Here is a 19,304-nt window from a genome sequence, read left to right on the forward strand (position 1 = left end):
CCTTGACTCCATCTTGCTGCTCCCCTCGTATAGGCAGAAACTAAAACATTTAAACAAGTGAAACCTCGCAAGGCTGCCATCCCAGACGGCATCCCTAGCCGCGTTCTCAGAGCATGGGCAGACCAGCTGGCTGGTGTGTTTACGGACATATTCAATCAATCCCTATCCCAGTCTGCTGTCCCCACATGCTTCAAAATGACCACCATTGTTCCTGTTCCCAAGAAAGCGAAGGTAACTGAACTAAATGACTATCACCCCGTAGCACGCACTCCTGTCATTATGAAGTACTTTGAGAGACTCGTCAAGAATCATATCACCTCCACCCTACCTGCCACACTAGACCCACTCCAATTTTCTTACCGCCCTAATAGGTCAACAGACGATGCAATCGCCATCACACTGCCCTATCCCATCTGGACAAGAGAAATACCTATGTAAGAATGCTGTTCATTGACTACAGCTCAGCATTCAACACCATAGTACCCTCCAAACTCATCATTAAGCTTGAGATCCTGGGTCTCAACCCTGCTCTGTGCAACTGTGTCCTGGACTTCCTGATGGGCCGCCCTCAGGTGGTGAAGGTAGGAAACAACATCTCCACTCCGCTGACCCACAACACCGGGGCCCCACAAGGGTGCGTTCTCAGCCCCCTCCTGTACTCCCTGTTCAACCACGACCCCTTGCCCATGCACGCCCTCAACTCAATCATTAAGTTTGCAGACGACACTACGGTGGTAAGCTTGATTACCAACAACGACGAGACAGCCTACAGGGAGGAGCTGAGGGCCCTCGGAGTGTGGTGTCGGGAAAATAACCTCTCACTCAATGTCAGCAAAACAAAAGAGATGATCGTGGACATCAGGGAACAGCAAAGGGAGCACCACCCTATCCACATCGACGGGACAGCAGTGGAGAAGGTGGAAAGTTTTAAGTTCCTCAGTGTACATACGTATCACTGACAAACTGAAATGGTCCACGCACACAGACAGTGTGGTGAAGAAGGTGCAACAGCACCTCTTCAACCTCAGGACGCTAAATCAAAATGTGGCTTGTCACCGAAAACACTCACTAACTTTTACAGGTGCACAATTGAGAGCATACTGTCGGGCTGTATCACCGCCTGGTACGACAAGTGCACTGCCCACAACCGCAGGGCTCTCCAGAGTGCTAGCATTCACTGGTTGAAGGTGAAGTAACTTTTGAGTTGGAGTTGACTGGTAACTATGACATGAATATATATAATTTACAACATTTGGACGGGAGCTATAATCCAGTTATAATACTTTTTTTTCAACATGTGCAGAGTGTGTGTCGGTATTTCTTGAATTCAGGCCTGGCTGAACTTGTTCAATAGGGAAAGATTGCTTTCGTACCCCACTTCTGCTGAAAATGTAACTTTCCTGTGTGACCTTATTGTTCACGACAGAGACAGAATAACTTGTTTTCTGAAGAGTGAGTCGAAGAGATGGTGAGATGAAATAGATGAGGAGAGAGAAGTACAGAGAGAAAGGCTGTAGATTGTATATCTGGCAGGGGTGGAGAGTGGAAAGACTTACAAGGACAATCTTGTCAACACAATACAAATACAATGCCCTGTAAATGAATGATGGTGGTGAGTGATGGAAAGAAAGAGAAGAATACATTGTCAAGGCTGAATTACAATTCAGGTAATTTTTACCAACTTCCCTTTCCCATAGGGAGGAAGTCCACATCAATAGCAGTGTTTCTGCAGCAACAGTTGATTATAGTACCCTGTACTCGTTCTCACCATCCCTTCCTCTCCCATTGTGAGCTAACATAAGCAGACTCTAGCGGCTATCTTCTCCATTTAATACGCCCATAAAACATACTCTGATTACTAGAGGGGAGCTAGGGGTAGCGTCCTGGCTAGTGCTCTACGAGGCACCCTCACGGACGTGGCCCGAGGAATTGATTTAGGGGGGTTTCAGTGGCCTGAACATAAATCTCACACACATACACACACACACACGTACGTACGTACACACACAAAAGCACAAGTGCTAGCAACACGCACACACCCACACACTTGTTAATAGCGCCTCTGAGAGCCTAGCTGGCTGTCTGGAGAGTATGGATGGCCTCTCCAGGGGGGTGGAGGTTTAAGGTGGGGGGGGGGGGGGCTAGCTCCTGACAGAGGGTGAAGTCTAAATGGGCTACTGGCACAGCCACAGTGGGGCAGAAAGCCAGAGAGGGGAGAGGTTGAGGATGAAAAAAATGGTCGGGACAGTTGACACTATTACTGTTCTGAGGGGAGGGAAGAGGTGGAAGTAAGAAAGGATGGAGATAAAAGAGAGAAAGAGAGAGAGAGAATGTGTCTGCGTCCATGCGTGGCTGTGCTTGTGTGTGTGTCTGTGTGTGTAGTATGCGCCTAAGTGTGTGTGTGTGTGTGTGTGTGTGTGTGTGTGTGCGCGCTGACCCCCGGTGCGTCCCTGGCCCACGTGCACAGCGGGCTGCAGGCTGCTCTCCTTGGCCAGGAGATGGGGCAGGTGGTGGAAGATACTGGGCAGCTGGAGCACATTCTTATTGGTCGTCACATTCCACAGCTTCAATTTGGTCTCGTCTGTCACACACACACACACACACACGGAAGAACGCATGCACGCAGACACGGAGCACACACACACACACACACACACAGGGGTCAGAAGGGGATTAAAATGTTTTATCAGAAGTCACACATTATTATTAATGTGGTTAAAATGAGAATGGATGCTACTAAAGGGGTCATTCATGTACAGTATATTTGAGTAGCAATATTTTCTTACTGACTGGATTTACCATTCATATATAATTCAACCTAATCCTTACTGAAATGTCAGAATAACAGTAGAGAGAATTATTTATTTCAGCTTTTATTTCTTTCATCACATTCCCAATGGGTCAGAAGTTTGCATACACTCAATTAGTATTTGGTAGCATTGCCTTTAACTTGTGTCAAATGTTTCAGGTAGCCTTCCACAAGCTTCCCACAATAAGTTGGGTGAATAATGGCCCATTCCTCCTGACAGAGCCAGTGTAACTGAGTCAGGTTTGTAAAAGATTGCACACGCTTTTTCAGTTTTGCCCACAAATGTTCTATAGGATTGAGGTCAGGGCTTTGTGATGGCCACTCCAATGCCTTGACTTTGTTGTCCTTAAGCCATTTTGTCATAACTTTGGAAGAATGCTTGGGGTCACTGTCCATTTGGAAGACCCACTTGTGACCAAGCTTTGACTTCCTGACTGATGTTTTGAGATGTTGCTTCAATATATCCCCATAATTTCCCTACCTCATGATGCCATCTATTTTGTCAAGTGCACCAGTCCCTCCTGCAGCAAAGCACCCCCACAACATGATGCTGCCACCCCCGTGCTTCACGGTTGGGATGGTGTTCTTCGGCTTGCAAGCCTCCCCCCTTTTCCTCCAAACATAACGATGGTCATTATGGCCAAACAGCTCTATTTTTGTTTCATCAGACCAGAGGACAATTCTCCAAAAATTACGATATTTGTCCCCATGTGCAGTTGCAAACCGTAGTCAAGCTTTTTTATGGTGGTTTTGGAGCAGTGGCTTCTTCCTTGCGGAGCGGCCTTTCAGGTTATGTCGATATAAAGTGGGGCAAAAAATAAGAAAAAAAATTCACCATAATTTGCAAATAAATTCATTAAAAATCCTACAATGTGATTTTCTGGAATTATTTTTTTCATTTTGTCTGTCATAGTTGAAGTGTACCTATGATGAATTACAGGCCTCTCTCATCTTTTTAAGTGGGAGAACTTGCACAATTGGTGGCTGACTAAATACTTTTTTGCCCCACTGTAGGACTCGTTTTACTTTGGATATAGAAACTTTTGTATCTGTTTCCTCCAGCATCTTCACAAGGTCCTTTGCTGTTGTTCTGGGATTGAGTTGCACTTTTCGCACCAAAGTACGTTCATCTCTAGGAGACAGAACGCATCTCCTTCCTGAGCAGTATGACGGCTGCGTAGTCCCCTGGTGTTTATACTTGCGTACTATTGTTTGTACAGATGTACGTGGTACCTTCAGGCGTTTGGAAATTGCTCCCAAGGATGAGCCAGACTTGTGGAGGTCCACAATTTTTGGCTGATTTATTTTGATTTTCCCATGATGTCAAGCAAAAAGGCACTGAGTTTGAAGGTAGGCCTTGAAATACATCCACAGGTACATCTCTAATTGACTCAAATTATGTCAATTAGCCTATCAGAAGCTTCTAAAGCCATGACATAATTTTCAGGAATTTTCCAAGCTGTTTAAACGCACAGTCAACTTAATGTACGTAAACTTCTGACCTATTGGAATTGTGATACAGTGAATTATAAGTGAATTAATCTGTCTGTAAAAAAATTGTTGGAAAAAAGTAGATATCCTAACCGACTTGCCAAAACTATTGTTCGTTATGAAGACATTTGTGGAATTGTTGAAAAATGAGTTAAAATTACTCCAACCTAAGTGTATGTAAACTTCCAACTTCAACTATATATATATATATATATAGACAATTTGTCCTCCATTCTCATGTATTAGTTATATCATTACTACCCACAGTACATTACTTATTGATTACAGAGAGGTTCATTTAGAGTGCAACCCATCTTTCTGAATGGTTAGATACTGTTGTGAGGTTCACCCAAATAGTGGCGCCCACATATTCTGGACCATCCACCCTTACATTTTGTTGTGTTACAGCCTGAATTCAAAATGAATTAAATATTGTTGTTCTTCTCCCAGCCATCTACACACACACCATAATGACAAAGTGAAAACATGTTTTAACATTTATTGAAAATGAAACACAGAAATCTCATTTACATAAGTATTCACACCCCTTTGCTACGACACTCCAAATTGTGCTCCGGTGCATACAATTTCCTTTGATCATCCTTGAGATGTCAATACAATGTTTGGCGTCCACCTGTGGCCAATTCAATTGTTTGGATATGATTTAGGAATAAACATACCTGTCTATACAAGGTCCCACAGTTGATAGTGCATGAGTAGGAACTATACCATGTCCAAGGAACTGTCCTTAGATCTCCGAGATAGAATTGTGATGAGGCATATAGAGCTGGGGAAGGGTGTAAAACTATTTCTAGAGTGTTGAAAGTTTCCAAGAGTACAGTGGTCTCCATCAATGATACACATGTTATTACCCAGACTATGGTTAGAGAAGGCAGTTCGATCAAACTGAGCGACCTGTGCAAGAAGGACCTTGGTCATGGAGGTGATCAAGAACCCAATGACCACTCTGACAGAACTACAGTGTTCCTTGGCTGAGACAGAATAACCTCCCAGAAGGATAACAGTTTCTATAGCACTTTACCAATCTGGCCAGACGGAAGCCACTCCTGAGAAAAAAGGCACATGTTAGCATGCCTGGGGTTTGCAAAAAGGCATGTGAAAGACTAAGATCATAAGGCAAAAGATTATGTAGTCTGATGAGACAAACATTTTACTCTTAGGCCTGAATGCAAAGCACCATGACACACACAGCTCATCACCCATCACCATGGTGGTGGCAGATTCATGCTATGAGGATGCATTTCAGAGGCGGGGACTGGGAGACTGGTAAGGATAGAGCAAACAATGAATGGAGGCAAATACAGGCAAATTCTTGATGAGAAGCTGCTTCAAAATGCAAATAACCTTAGACTGGTGTGAAGATTTTACATTCCAACAGGACACTGACTCCAAGCATACAGCCAAAGCTATTCTAGAATGGCTTCAGAACATGAATGTGAAAGTCCTTGTGTGGCCCAGCCAAAGCCCAGACTTGAATCCCATTGAAAATCAGCTGAAAGACTTGAAGAGTGTTGCTCACCACCACTCCTCATCTAACCTAACAGAGCTTGAGAAGATCTGCAAAGAACGGGAGAAGATCCCCAAATCCAGATGTGCAAAGCTGATACAGACATACCAAAAAGACTCACAGCTGTAATCACCACCAAAGTTGCTTCTACAAAGTATTGACTCAAGGATGTAAATACTTATGTAAATGGTATATCTCTGTATTTAATTTAATACATTAGCAGAAATGTCTGAAAACATGTTTTCACTTTGTCAGAAAAAAACCTCATTAATTCATTTTGAATTCAGGCTGTAACACAACAAAATGTGAAATAAGTCAAGGGGTATGAATACTTTCTGAAGGCACTGTAGATGTGGCTTTACAGTTGCTTAAATTGTAACTGATTGTTGTAAAATCTAGCAAACCTATTGACTGATTCATTCTGACTGGTTGTAATTGGCTCTGACTAGTTCTGACTGGTTCTAACTAGTTTCTCCTCCCTCCAGTCTGTTGTTATTACCGGAAAGGCTGGCCCAGGTGCGGTTGATGTCCCTGAGGGCCTGCTTCTCGGCGATGGCCCTCTTGATCTCGTCCAGCACCAGGTTGAGCTCCTTGGAGCGCTTCAGGTTTTCCTGCTCGGCAGAGTGCAGACGCTCCCTCAGGCCCAGAAACTCCCGCTGGTAAATGTCCACCACATCACCTACAGAGAGAGAGAGGAGAGAGGTTTGTGAAAGTCTTAACAGTTATCTTGGGTCTTACTTTCTTCTGTGATTTGCTATTTTGCATAGTATTACATGATTTTAATTGCTTGAACGGCAACACATTCATTGCTCGTTTCATGCCAATAAAGTATGTTCACATTTTTATTTGAGAGGGGGAGAGGGAATGATGGCGAGAAGGAGAGAGAGAAGAAGAAGAAGAAGAAGAGAGAGACAGAGAGAGGAAGACATGAGAGCAATAGGGAAGAATGAGCGGACCATTACAGGGGGACAAAGGTTGACAAAGTAATTTTACACAAACACATTGACTACACACCATAAACATAAATGTCACCCTAGAGCATCTTGACATGGTTTTTATGAGGTACACAGACAAAACAGATAGAGCACATAGGTAGTCCGTCCTTGGTGACTTTACGCAGCATTTAAAAGGAGTGATTTACCGTGGTCAGCGTGGAATACTTTTCAAGTCATTACCCCTCTTAACAGCTTGATCAATAGGCACTATGCTCTGGACTGATATGCATCGATCCTAGTGGACGAATCACCTCACTTAACCCATAGATTGTTGGACTAAATCGACAGTAGCCTGGTCCCAGATCTGTTTGTGCTGTTTTCCAACTACTATGGACGTACACATATGTTGTAGGGATATTCTGGGAACAACAGAGTAATTTTTATACGTGTTATAAATCTGCTAGGGAATGGCCAGAGCTGAATCACAAATAGCCCGCTGTTCCCTACATAGTGCACTATATTTGACCAGTGCCTTGCTCAAGGGAACAGGTACAGATTTCCCCCCCATATTTGGCTCAGGGATTCGAACCAGTCACCGGCCCAACACTCTAACCGCTAGGCTATCTGCCGCCCATTTGGGACAGAGTGCAGGTATTTCCAGGTCACTGACCCTTCTCTAAGCTGCTCTGACTGATATTCCTCCCCGCCTCCATTCCTCCTTTCTTTATCTTCCTTCTTCCTCTTCCCACTGCTCTCCAGTAAAAGAGAAAAACACTGTCCCTGGATTTGTTTTTCACAGGATTATATTTATACTGACACACACACACACACACTGCGGACCGACTTGCACACATACATACATGCTTTCACACACATTGTAGGATATGCAGATAAGCACATGCCAACGCATAGATACACAGTGCAGAATATAATAATACATTTAGTTTGTACGGCGCTTTTCATTACAGAGTTCTCTAAGCTCTACCGAGGGGGAAAAAATACATGCACATACACACCTTGGAATGGACACACACACACACACACACACACACACACACACACACACACACACACACACACACACATGTAAACACTTGCATAAGGGCGCACACATACAGTTCTGGACATCGCGTCACATCGAAGCAGGTGGGAGCGAGTTCGGAAAAAAGCTAAATCTCAGGAAACAACATGGGACTCCTGTTTCACTAATGCTATCTGAACCCAAATCCCGGTGTAATCCCTGATAGCACCTAGCCCTGATACACAAAACGTTAGCCTTACAGCAACCCAGGACTAGAGACGGATACATCTGACAGCAGGCACTTTTAATATTGCATAACTGGAAAGGTGGAAAGGTGAAAAGGCACAAAGACAATGCAATATCTACTGAGAGCATCTGGAATAGCTTAACAGAAACCCAACAAGGGAAGCAACTTATAATAACACCTTGTAAACAAACATTTACAATGGATTCGTATAGTGGTTTCCAACCTTTTTTGCTTACTGTACCACCAGCTGAGTTTTGCTCTGCCCGGAGTACCCCTGAAGTACCCCTTCAGGTGCATTTTACCAGAAGGTCTTTGGCCACATGACTTCCCTCAAGAACCCCCAGGGGTCCTAGGTAACCACTGGATTAGTAAATAGTTTATTCATATTTTATGAATCATTACTCCCAAATGTGTAAATGTTAGAAAAGATAGTTTCGCGCACATTTATGAACAGCTTTTAAAGTATGTAATAATGACTCGGAAGATCGTAGATATTCCAGCAGTACCCGATGCTCCTTAAGGTCTCAAAATGGTCAAGAACATACCAATGGTTAAACAATAAGCACATAAGACAGAGGATTTTTAAGGAAACATATTGAACATGTTAATCCAAAAAACACACTGTTGTCACACTGTTGTAATAGTGTGAGGTGTAACTTCAGACACGGTACGCCGAGTAAAGTAATGTTTTTGGTTGGAAAAAGGCTAACGTTAGCGTTTGTTGGCAGTGGCTCTTCTACCAAAACCAAAGTGTGGATTGCAGTGACCCCTTAGAGCAGTCGATAGAGCGCTTAAGAGGAAAGGAAACAAATATCAGAATTCATAATTCCGCTGAACTATCCCATTATGTTTTAAGGATTACTACCCTTAAAGGCCCAGTAAAAGTGGAGACAAACAAAGCAAATTGTGACAATAGTCTGCGGTTAAAAGACTGAAGCACTGGAGAGTTTAAAGGTGTAATATTTTCTTCTTTTATTTTTTACCTCAATCGCATATCAGTAGTAATGAAATAATAAAAATCCACTAGAGAGAAACTGTCCGGCCCGGCCAGTGTGTCGGCTACATCTCCCCGTTTCATGATAAGTTCATGTTGTCGAGGTTAACAACAATAGCAAAACATTTAGTATTAAAACGGTTTCTCACGTTCTTGCAACAGTTGTTTTTACGACAGTTTGTTAATACAACGGTCAAATACACTTCCTTAAACATCCTGTGGTATTCGTTTACCATTGATACAGTATGTTCTAGGAGAGGGGTATTCAACTCTTACGAGGTTCAGAGCCTGCTGTTTTTTTGTGTGTTCTGCCTGATAATCCATTGCACACACCTGAAACAAAAAAATGTAAATCAGACCCGGAACCTGGGGGGGGGGGCAGTGGAACTGACTTCAAAGTCCAGAGATGAATTTGAGGTTCCTAGGCTATTTTGAGACCTTAAAAGGAAAATTACACTCAAAAACTATCTCTTGATATATTTTTTATCTTAGACATTTGTTTCATTAGTCCACTGGCGATACAGTCCCGAACTGCATGTGCTTTGATTGAAACAAAACCATGCTGCATGGACGTTTCACGGTAAAACTTCCCGACTGACAGTGAGCGATGGAACGGGGGGGGGGGGGGGGGGGGGGGGGGGGGGGGATGTGGGTGGTTACCTCCGGATCCGCAGCCACGGCCTTTCAGGAATGGTGTCACACCTTCACACTAAGTCAGACAGACAGACATCCACACCTCCAGAAAGGAAGACGGCACATGCAGGCTCGATTGCTGGGTATTCAGAGAGTGAGTGAGAGAGAAAGAGTGCTGGTGTTTGTGCATATTATTTAAGTGTGTCTGTTGCGTTATTGGTCGGTGGATGCTATGAACCCCTATGCTAGCGCTTATCTTTCCTTACTTACAACTTCAATGCGTGTGTCAGCATGCAACTAGACAGAAATTAATTAATGCCTCATTATAATTTTTTTTTTTTTTTTTTTTAACAACACCAGCAGTTTACAAAGTTGTGGACAGGGAAGAAAGCAGGGATAAAAGTAGAGGTATGAGATGAAAGTGTAGAAGAATGATAGTGTCTTACAGTATGAAGCTGGGGAAACTTTTCACTTCTCGCTGCGGCCCCGGATATGATGAAACACAGGCTCAACAGCCGAGTTTAGCCTCTCTAAAGCATTGATAGCATTAAAGACTGTTGCTGCTGGGGGACAATGTCGACATTTTGCAATACTGTGTTGAGATTCTCTTCTTTACAAATCAAATCAAATGTTATTAGTCACATGCGCCGAATACGACCGGTGTAGACCTTACAGTGAAATGCTTACTTACAAGCCCCGAACCAACAGTGCAGTTTCAAAAAACACAGGTAAGAATAAGAGATAAAAGTAACAAGTAATTAAAGAGCAGCAGTAAAAAAGAACAATACATACAGGGGGGTGCCGGTACAGAGTCAATGTGCGGGGGCACCAGTTAGTTGAGGTAGTATGTACATGTAGGTAGAGGTATGAAAGTGACTATGCATGGATGACAACAGAGTGGCAGTGGTGTGGAGGAGGGGGGGGGGGGGGGGTGCAATGCAAATAGTCTGGGTAGCCATTTGACTAGATGTTCAGGAGTCTTATGGTTTGGGGGTAGAAGCTGTTCAGAAGCCTCTTGGACCTAGACATGGTGCTCCGGTACCGCTTGCCTTGCGGAAGCAGAGAGAACAGTCCATGACTAGGGTTGTCTTTGACAATTTTTAGGGCCTTCATCTGACACCGCCTGGTATAGAGGTCCTGGATGGCAGGAAGCTTGGCCCCAGTGATGTACTGGGCCGTTGGCACTACCCTCTGAAGTGCCTTGCGGTCAGAGGTGGAGCAGTTGCCATGCCAGGCAGTGATGCAACCAGTTAGGATGCTCTCGATGGTGCAGCTGTAGAACCTTTTGAGGATCTGAGGACCGATGCCAAATTTTTTCAGTCTCCTGAGGGGGAATAGGTTTCATTTTCCCCTCTCCATCGGTGGTCTCCTTTTCCCCTCTCTATTGGTGGTCTCCTTTTCCCCATCTTCTCGAGTGTGGCACACCACCAAAGAAACAGCATGCGTGGTCACTCAAAGAAGAAGGTCTTGCCCAAATTTGGTATGGTGAAGAAGAGTGAGTACTTGTGTGTGTGTCAGCCAGATCCACACCCTGGACCCGTGATACCTGGCAGAGAATCCTACTCAACTATGAGGGATACTAAAGGAAGGTGTGTGTGTGTGTGTGTATGTGTGTGTGACAGAGTAAGTTTTCATTTCTTGTCCTAATTCTTACTGATTTTGGGTTGTGTGTCTGTTGTGTAGATGCAGATGCAGACAGATGGAAAGACAGAGGAAGCAAACACACACACACACACACACTTGTGCCTGGGTCTACGGTATGTTTATTTTTCCGACACTCATTAGCGAGACACAATAGTTCCCCGGTCACGTCTGCTTGGCTGATCAAAAATGCTACAGCACTTCCCAGACTAAACACACACAAGCAATCTCCCCCCCCCCCCCCCACGACATACAAACACACACTTTCCCCTTCCTAATGTGGAGTTTTAATTATCATTCTGCAGAATTGCTTATCTCCGGTAGCTTAATTATCTAAATCACTGGACGGTTGTGTATTAACTGATTACAGAACCCATCTAGATGGGAGGCCGCATGCTGCATTGCTGCAAAACAAAACAAAATTGCATAATGCATAATACATGGCTATGGAATATTGCATTATGAAAAGGGCCAACCTCATCAAGACCTGTTTTGTTTGCTTGTGTATGTGTGAGGGAGAGCGAAAGAGCGAGAAAGTGTGCAAATGCACTATGCGTGTTATTTTGTAGGTGTGTGTCTGCATTATGTTACACATATTATGTGATTGTGTATGTGTGTGCATGCATGTGTCTATGCATATATAAGCTTGTGATTGTGCGTCATTCAAGCAGAGATGATTACTTTCCCAGATCTGATGGTTTTCAGGTCTGGCGCCTTAACTTCTTATGGCTGGGGGGCAGTATTGAATAGCTTGGATGAATAAGTTGCCCAAACTAAATGGCCTGCTCCTCAGTCTCAGTTGCTAATATATGCATAGTATTATTAGTTTTGGATAGAAAACACTCTAAAGATTCCAAAACTGACAAAATATTGTCTGTGAGTATAACAGAACTGATATTGCAGGCGAAACCCTGAGGAAAATCAAACCAGGAAGTGGCTTCTATTTTGAAAACTCCATGTTCCATAGCCTACTTTTGCTCCATTTAAAGGGATATCAACCAGATTCCTTTTCCTATCGCTTCCTCAAGGTGTCAACAGTCTTTAGACATAGTTTCAGGCTTTTATGTTGAAAAATGAGTGAGAAAGATAACATTGCGTCGTTGTATGGCCGGGTGCCAGCAGCGTTTTGTATGCGTAACAGAATTTGGGCAGCCATTGCCTTTCCCTCTCCTACTGAAAAAGACAGTTGCGGTTGATATATTATCGATTATATATTTTAAAAACAACCTGAGGATTGATTATAAAAAACGTTTGACATGTTTCTGTGGACATAACGGATACTATTTGGAATTTGTCTGCGTTATCGTGACCGCTCTTTCCTGTGGATTTCTGAACATAACGCGCCAAACAAACAGAGGTATTTTGGATATAAAAATAATCTTCATGGAACAAAAGGAACATTTTTTGTGTAACTGGGAGTCTCGTGAGTGAAAACATCCAAAGATCATCAAAGGTAAACGATTAATTTGATTGCTTTTCTGAATTTCGTGACCAAGCTACTTGATGCTAGGTGTACATAATGTTTTGTCGAGCGATCGATAAACTTACACAAACGCTTGGATTGCTTTCGCTGTAAAGCATATTTTCAAAATCTGACACGACAGGTTGATTAACAATAGGCTAAGCTGTCTTTTTTTATATTGCACTTGTGATTTCATGAATATAAATATTTGTAGTAATATTATTTGAATATGCAATTCAGCGGTTGTTGATGACAATTATCCCGTTAACGGGATGGCAGCCATAAGAAGTTAAAGCAGTGGTTCCCAAACTGTGGGGCGTGAGGGGTCAGAGCATATATATACAGTGCATTCAGGGAGTATTAAGACCCCTTGACTTTTTCAACATTTTGTTACGTTACAGCCTTATTCTAAAATTGATTAAATAAGTGTTTTTCCTCATCAATCTACACACAATACCTCATAATGACAAAGCAAAAACAGTTTAAACATTTTTTTTTTGCTAATTTATAAAACAGTTAATACAGAAATACTCTTTTTATTTTTTATTTTTTTCTTTTCTCCCCAATTTCGTGGTATCCAATTGTTAGTAGTTACTGTCTTATATCATCGCTACAACTCCCGTACGGAGTTTGATTGGAGTCCACCTGTGGTAACTTCAAATGATTAGACATGATTTGGAAAGGCACACACCTGTCTATATAAGGTCCCACAGTTGAAAGTGCATGTCAGAGCAAAAACCAAGCCATGAGGTCGAAGGAATTGTCCGTAGAGTTCCGAGACAGGATTGTGTCGAGGCAATGATCTGGGGAAGGGTACCAAAATTGTCTGCAGCATTGAAGGTCCCCAAGAACACAGTGGCCTCCATCATTCACCAAATAGCTGTGAAGCGGCACCCCCCATCCAATCTGACAGAGCTTGAGAGGATCTGCAGAGAAGAATGGGAGAAGCTCCCTAAATATAGGTGTGCCAAGCTTGTAGTGCCATACCCAAGAAAACTCGAGGCTGTAAACGCTGCTAAAGGTGCATCAACAAAGTACTGAGTAAAGGGTCTGAATACTTATGTCAATGTGATATTTCAGTTGAGGACAGTTTGTGTCATGAACAGCACCCATAGAAACAGACATGGCACACACAGGGGTTTGGGAACCCATGCCTTAGAGGATTATGGGAAATAGCTAACCTTTGAACTATAGCTGTGTATGTACGCATGCATTGACTAGAATTTAAAGACCTCGCCAAAAGCCAGCCAAAATAGGACCCTATCAGCTAATATTCATACTTTCTTCACCATAGACAATCAATCATTCAAATTATATAATCACTAAGCAAGTGATGTCAGCATCCACATATGGTCAAATGTGTACATACAATCTACAGCATAGTGCATACAACCCACTACATAGGGGAGTGTCAAGCTTAGGGCAAGATTTTTCTCTCTATTCAACAGATCAGCAATATTCACTGAATACCAAAATGATTTAGGAAGACTTGAGACATTTGTCCCGCCTCTTTTCCCATTGGATCCGAGCAGTAAAATCCTCTGAATTCATATGAGGATTGTCCATCAAAACCCAGTAGTTTGCTAGAAGAAAGAAAAACTGAAAACCAAACCAACCGTAAACTACTTAAAACTAGTGAGTACCAGTGTCCACATGAATAGACGTTTGGACTGACACATCATGCCAAGGTAGTGAGAGAGAGTCACATTTCAGGACATGGAATGTGTATGTCGAACAGTAACATGAGCCTGGCAGCGATGATGTGCGGTGAGATCGTCGTAGTACTCTACAAATCGGTTTCTCCTGTTCCTGTTGTTCACATTTTTAAAAGGAAAGACAGCAGTTGCTTTTACACACAGACCTATAACTGATGATTTCAAAAAGACATGGACGAACAGTCATAGCATAGTTGAAAGACCTTGATCATCTGGAAGCTTTGCTATTGACACACCAACAAAGCGACAAACTAAATCACTATGTACTCAGCCTGATACTCTAATTACACACTAATCCTAGATTAGTGGTCCATAAAACACACATATCAACAAAGACTGATGTCATGTAACCCACTCGGCAAAGGCATAGACCTACCGCAACATGTTCAACTCAGAATAACACTTAACCGAACCCACACAATACTAAAGCACCCAAACCCACTCAACTTTGCACTTTCACTCACAAGCGCATACACACGCGAACACACACACACACAATTTGTTATTTTTTCATCATGGGGAACTAACATTGATTTCCATAAAAAATATTTTTTTGCCTAACCCATTACCCTAATGGTAACCCTTAACCTAACTCCTAAACTTAATGGGTAAGTGGGAAATGTCCCCACTAAGGATACTTTTTCTTGTCTAACTATCCTTGTGGGGACTTTAGGATTTTAGGTCCCCACAAGGATAGAAGAACCAACCCTCGTGAAAGTCAGGGTATAAATGTATGGTGCAAAGAGTGGGCTTGGACTATGAAAGAGTCTTGTCAAGGCCAATGATAAGGCAAGGGTGGGAGGAAGGGTAAGTGTTTGGTTGCCATTGGAATCTGGTGTCCTGTTGCATATTCCTCAAGTTTCCACACGACATGGTTAAGATCCATCCGAAAAGAGAAATGTGTGTGTGCGTCCCATCCATTTAGACATAGAGAATAGAGCACCAAGTGGCACACACATGGACGGATGCAAGCACACGCACAAACACACACAAACACACACACACACACACACACACACACACACACACACACACACACACACACACACACACACACAAACTCTCTCCCCCTGCTCCAAATGGACTTTGTGATTGCACTGCAGTCGCCTGTGGTGTGGTTATACTTCCAGGCATAAGAGAATTAAGAGAATACTGTGTGTGTGTGTGCGTGCGTGCTTGAGAGAGAGCGAGAGAGAACACGATACAGCACACATTCAGAACAGACCAGAACTGTAATGGGACACTAATGCTATTATACACCACTCTTACAGAGTCTGCAGCCTGTCCAGCTAAATTGGCCGCACCTGCACTCTCTCTCACTCACATGGACACAAGCACACATCTGTCAAAAACATACAAACAAGTAAACAAAGACCTAAAGAAAACACACTGTGACCATACAGCCACATGCTTATTGACACCCAGAAGTTACATTCACTTTGACAAAGCCACATTCACTTTGACAAAGCCAACACAGAGCCTACGTGTCTCAGTGGTGTGTGTGTGTGTGCGCGCGTGCGTCCGTGCGATTTAAGGACCTCTCCACCTCGTGCGTGCGTGTGTATTTGTGGTGAGAAAAAGGGGCCATGGTGGCTCCTGAATAATGCCATTAGGCCTGTTATCCTTGCATCACATTTCTACACAGGCATCCTGGATGGAGGGATCAATACCTTTCCCTGGAGGGAGATGAGAGGTATAGAGGGGAGGGGGTGCGTAGAGGTGGATTCAAGGAAGGTAGGAAGTGGGGAATCAAATTATCCTAGGGCAGACTGATAGAGCACACTGATAAGAGAAGAGCCCCCCCCCCAACAAACACGCCCACCATGTCCACATTTCCATCCCCATGGCTTTGCTTCCTCGCACGGTCACAGATTGACCTGGCTAACTGGCTGTCCCTAACGAGTGTCCCCAACGAGTGTCCCCTATCAAGTATCCCTTAATGAGGCCTACGGCATATGGTGCTCACTCAGTCTCAGTCCCTCTGCCTCTCTCCATTTGTTTAGCTGCTAGGGGGTCTCCTTGAAACAGGGTCAGGGGCGATGTGAGAGGTTGTGTGAGAAACAGAGAGAGAGAGAGGGAGAGAGAGATGGGACAGAGGGGGAGAGTGTGTGTGTGTGTGAGAATGAGAGTGGGAGAGAAAAAGAGAGCGCGAGAGAAATAGAGTGAAGGTCAGAGGTAACAGGAAAGAAAAATAAATAAAGTAACATAGATCTGCTGTATCAGAGGCCGACCAAGACCAGAATAGATAACCATCCACCACCACTACCACTTTACGGTGAAAAATGAATTTGTTTGGGGCAAAAGTGCAATTTGCAATAAACGAGAGGAGATGAGAGGATAGGAAATGGAGTTATCCGAGTCAACTGGCCATGCCTGGGAGACAGAGAGCAGGTGGGGTTACTATAGGGCAGGCAGGATGTAAAAACACCAGGGGAGAATGACTGCCCCTTCTCTTTGAAGCCCCGGATATTTAAGGATGAACGCGGTAAAGCAGGCATTGTAAGCAGAAAACAGGATCCACCATTATAGTGAATGGAAAAATGACGATCTTCATGGTCAATCGTCGACTAAATAAAATACATTTTGGAAGACAATCATGGTAGCAATAATTGCTTCTGATAAACTCAATTATTTTAAAATGGCAGCCTGCAGTACCCCGGTCGGTCGTCAACTTGAGTTGGTCAATGAGAGGGGGCAGTGCTAAGCTAGCCTGCAACGTCACTTCCTGGTGTAGCTCAAACTGCGCATGTTAAGTCTTAACAGACTGTCTTAACATTTACCATCTTAAACAGACTTCATTTGGCTTCAAATGTGCTTTTTGACTTCACATGGGAATGTTGTCACGTGATCAATGGCTTTCACCATTAACATATACAGTCATTGACACACGAGAGATAAGCCTACAGTATGTGCTTTCCAGCAAACAGGATTCGGCACAATTGAGGTGCATTGTCAAATGACATGTTGGTTTGTGGAAATGTGTTTGTACTGACTAATAGTTTTATTTTACATAACAGGGAAGTTGAAGCTGAAAAGTGAATGTGCAATTTGAGGAGGTGAGTGTATGAGTAATGTAATGAGTGTCGCATGTTTGTGTATATGAGTGCCTATGTGGGTGCGGTGCATATGCAAGAGTGTGTTTATGTTTGCGAGAGATCAAGTGTCTGAGTGTCTGTGCGCGCCACATCCCACCACACACACACACACACACACACACACACACACACACACACACACACACACACACCAAAAGAGAGCAGTAATTATCCAGACCCTAGTCTCTGAGTGTGTCTGGGTAGACTGGTGCCAGCTGTGCCTTCAGTGCCAGACCAGTGGTGCCAGTTGGGTGCCATCCCATTACGGCAGCCACAGCCTAATCTCCGCATTTATCAGAAATCATATCATTCCTGCAACAACCACAGTTAACATCGTCATACATAAGACTATTGGGTTGGTGTGGTTTACATTTAGTCAATCATGAGTTTTCCTAGTTCTAGAAGTTGGTCATGCACTTAAGGTAAGCTAAAAAAAAATGTATGGCAATTCTTGAAGTCTGTACACTATCATTGCTCAAGAAGGACTACAGACAAGGAGAGGAAGCCTCTTCGACTATTCAGATGTTGCCCAAGACTTCCAAAGAAGTTGGGCTCACATGCTGACCAGAACACTCACATTGCGTGCGCGAGCATTGCAAAATAAATGTGCACATACTGTACATAAACTGCTAGCGCGTCAACAAGCGTATGCGTAGCCAGGCGCTAAATCGAACTTGGTTCTATTTTCTACACTTGACACACTGCAAGTCCCGCCTCTCCCATCTCCTCATTGGTTTACATACTCACGTCAGTGATTGAAAGATGAACTGAGGTCCACACTCCAGTCCAGTTGGTGGTGGTAACGCACCTTAAAGTTAGTTGCCAACCGCCATATAATGTCCACAGACGAAGAACAAGAAGAAGGCTACTCTACTACTGAAGGAGGAGCGGTTACTTGAAACTAATTAAATGTCCCCTTTAATCTGTGGATTATTTGTCGGTGTAGAGAACACACAATGTTTTCTGACTCAAAATTGTTCAGAAATCTATAAAGATCCAGAAAAAAAAGGACGTTGTACATTTCAGGTAAAATAACAACCCAATGTTTATATCCCAGGACAAATTAGCTAGCAACAGCAAGCTAGCTGGCTAAATGTCCATGAATGTTTCATGAGTTTTGACCTGTCCCCAAATTAATTTAGTTGGTTCAGAGTTAGTTTTGATATTTCAACATGCGTGTCCTGATCGTGTCTGGTGTGGACGGCCAAAATCAGCATGTGCGTGCCCCGTGTTGTTAGCATGGACTGCAAAATGGATATCCTGACCTATCGCCCAACGAGTCTTCTAACTGCTGACAATATACCCCGATGAAGACAGCTTGGCCGTCGAAACGTTGGTTATAAAATGATTGCATCTGAGCTCCTGGAATAACTCTACTTTTCTTTGTTTGTGTGTTCTACTCCACTAGCCAGCACCTCACCAAAACAGGTGTGTGTGTTTCTTTTGCCTCCAGCCAAAATCCATCCAAGAAGCTACAGTAGGGTTAGAGAGACTCTTTCCTATCTAGGGGAAACCTAATGGCAGAATTACCTGGGAAGCCTCAAGTCCACAGTCTTAAATTAAACCTGACTGTAATCTGGAGAGGAAGAGCAGACTGGCCGGTATTATCCATAGGGCCCGCGGTGCCCTCTCATCTCATCCTTTCATTTTCGCTCTTTCCTCTTCCTTTCATCTCCTACTCCTGGACAAATACTAACAGTTCTTTGTTTCCCAGGCACAAAGACGCTTCTGGG

General features: G+C 43.5%; 1 protein-coding gene across 2 annotated transcripts in view; it reads right to left on the minus strand.

Moving 5' to 3' along the window:
- The window catches only part of mgat4b (alpha-1,3-mannosyl-glycoprotein 4-beta-N-acetylglucosaminyltransferase B), a 221,523-nt gene that overhangs the window by 106,800 nt on the left and 95,419 nt on the right, over positions 1 to 19,304 (minus strand). For both annotated transcript variants that reach the window (XM_036969826.1, XM_036969827.1), the window contains exons 2-3: positions 6,328 to 6,507; positions 2,438 to 2,581 (exon numbers count right to left, since the gene is read on the minus strand). In XM_036969826.1, the coding sequence (XP_036825721.1) occupies positions 2,438 to 2,581; positions 6,328 to 6,507 (324 nt within the window). The remainder of the gene's footprint in view (positions 1 to 2,437; positions 2,582 to 6,327; positions 6,508 to 19,304) is intronic.

Source organism: Oncorhynchus mykiss, chromosome 31 (assembly GCF_013265735.2).
Source record: "Oncorhynchus mykiss isolate Arlee chromosome 31, USDA_OmykA_1.1, whole genome shotgun sequence".
Lineage (NCBI taxonomy): Eukaryota > Metazoa > Chordata > Actinopteri > Salmoniformes > Salmonidae > Oncorhynchus > Oncorhynchus mykiss.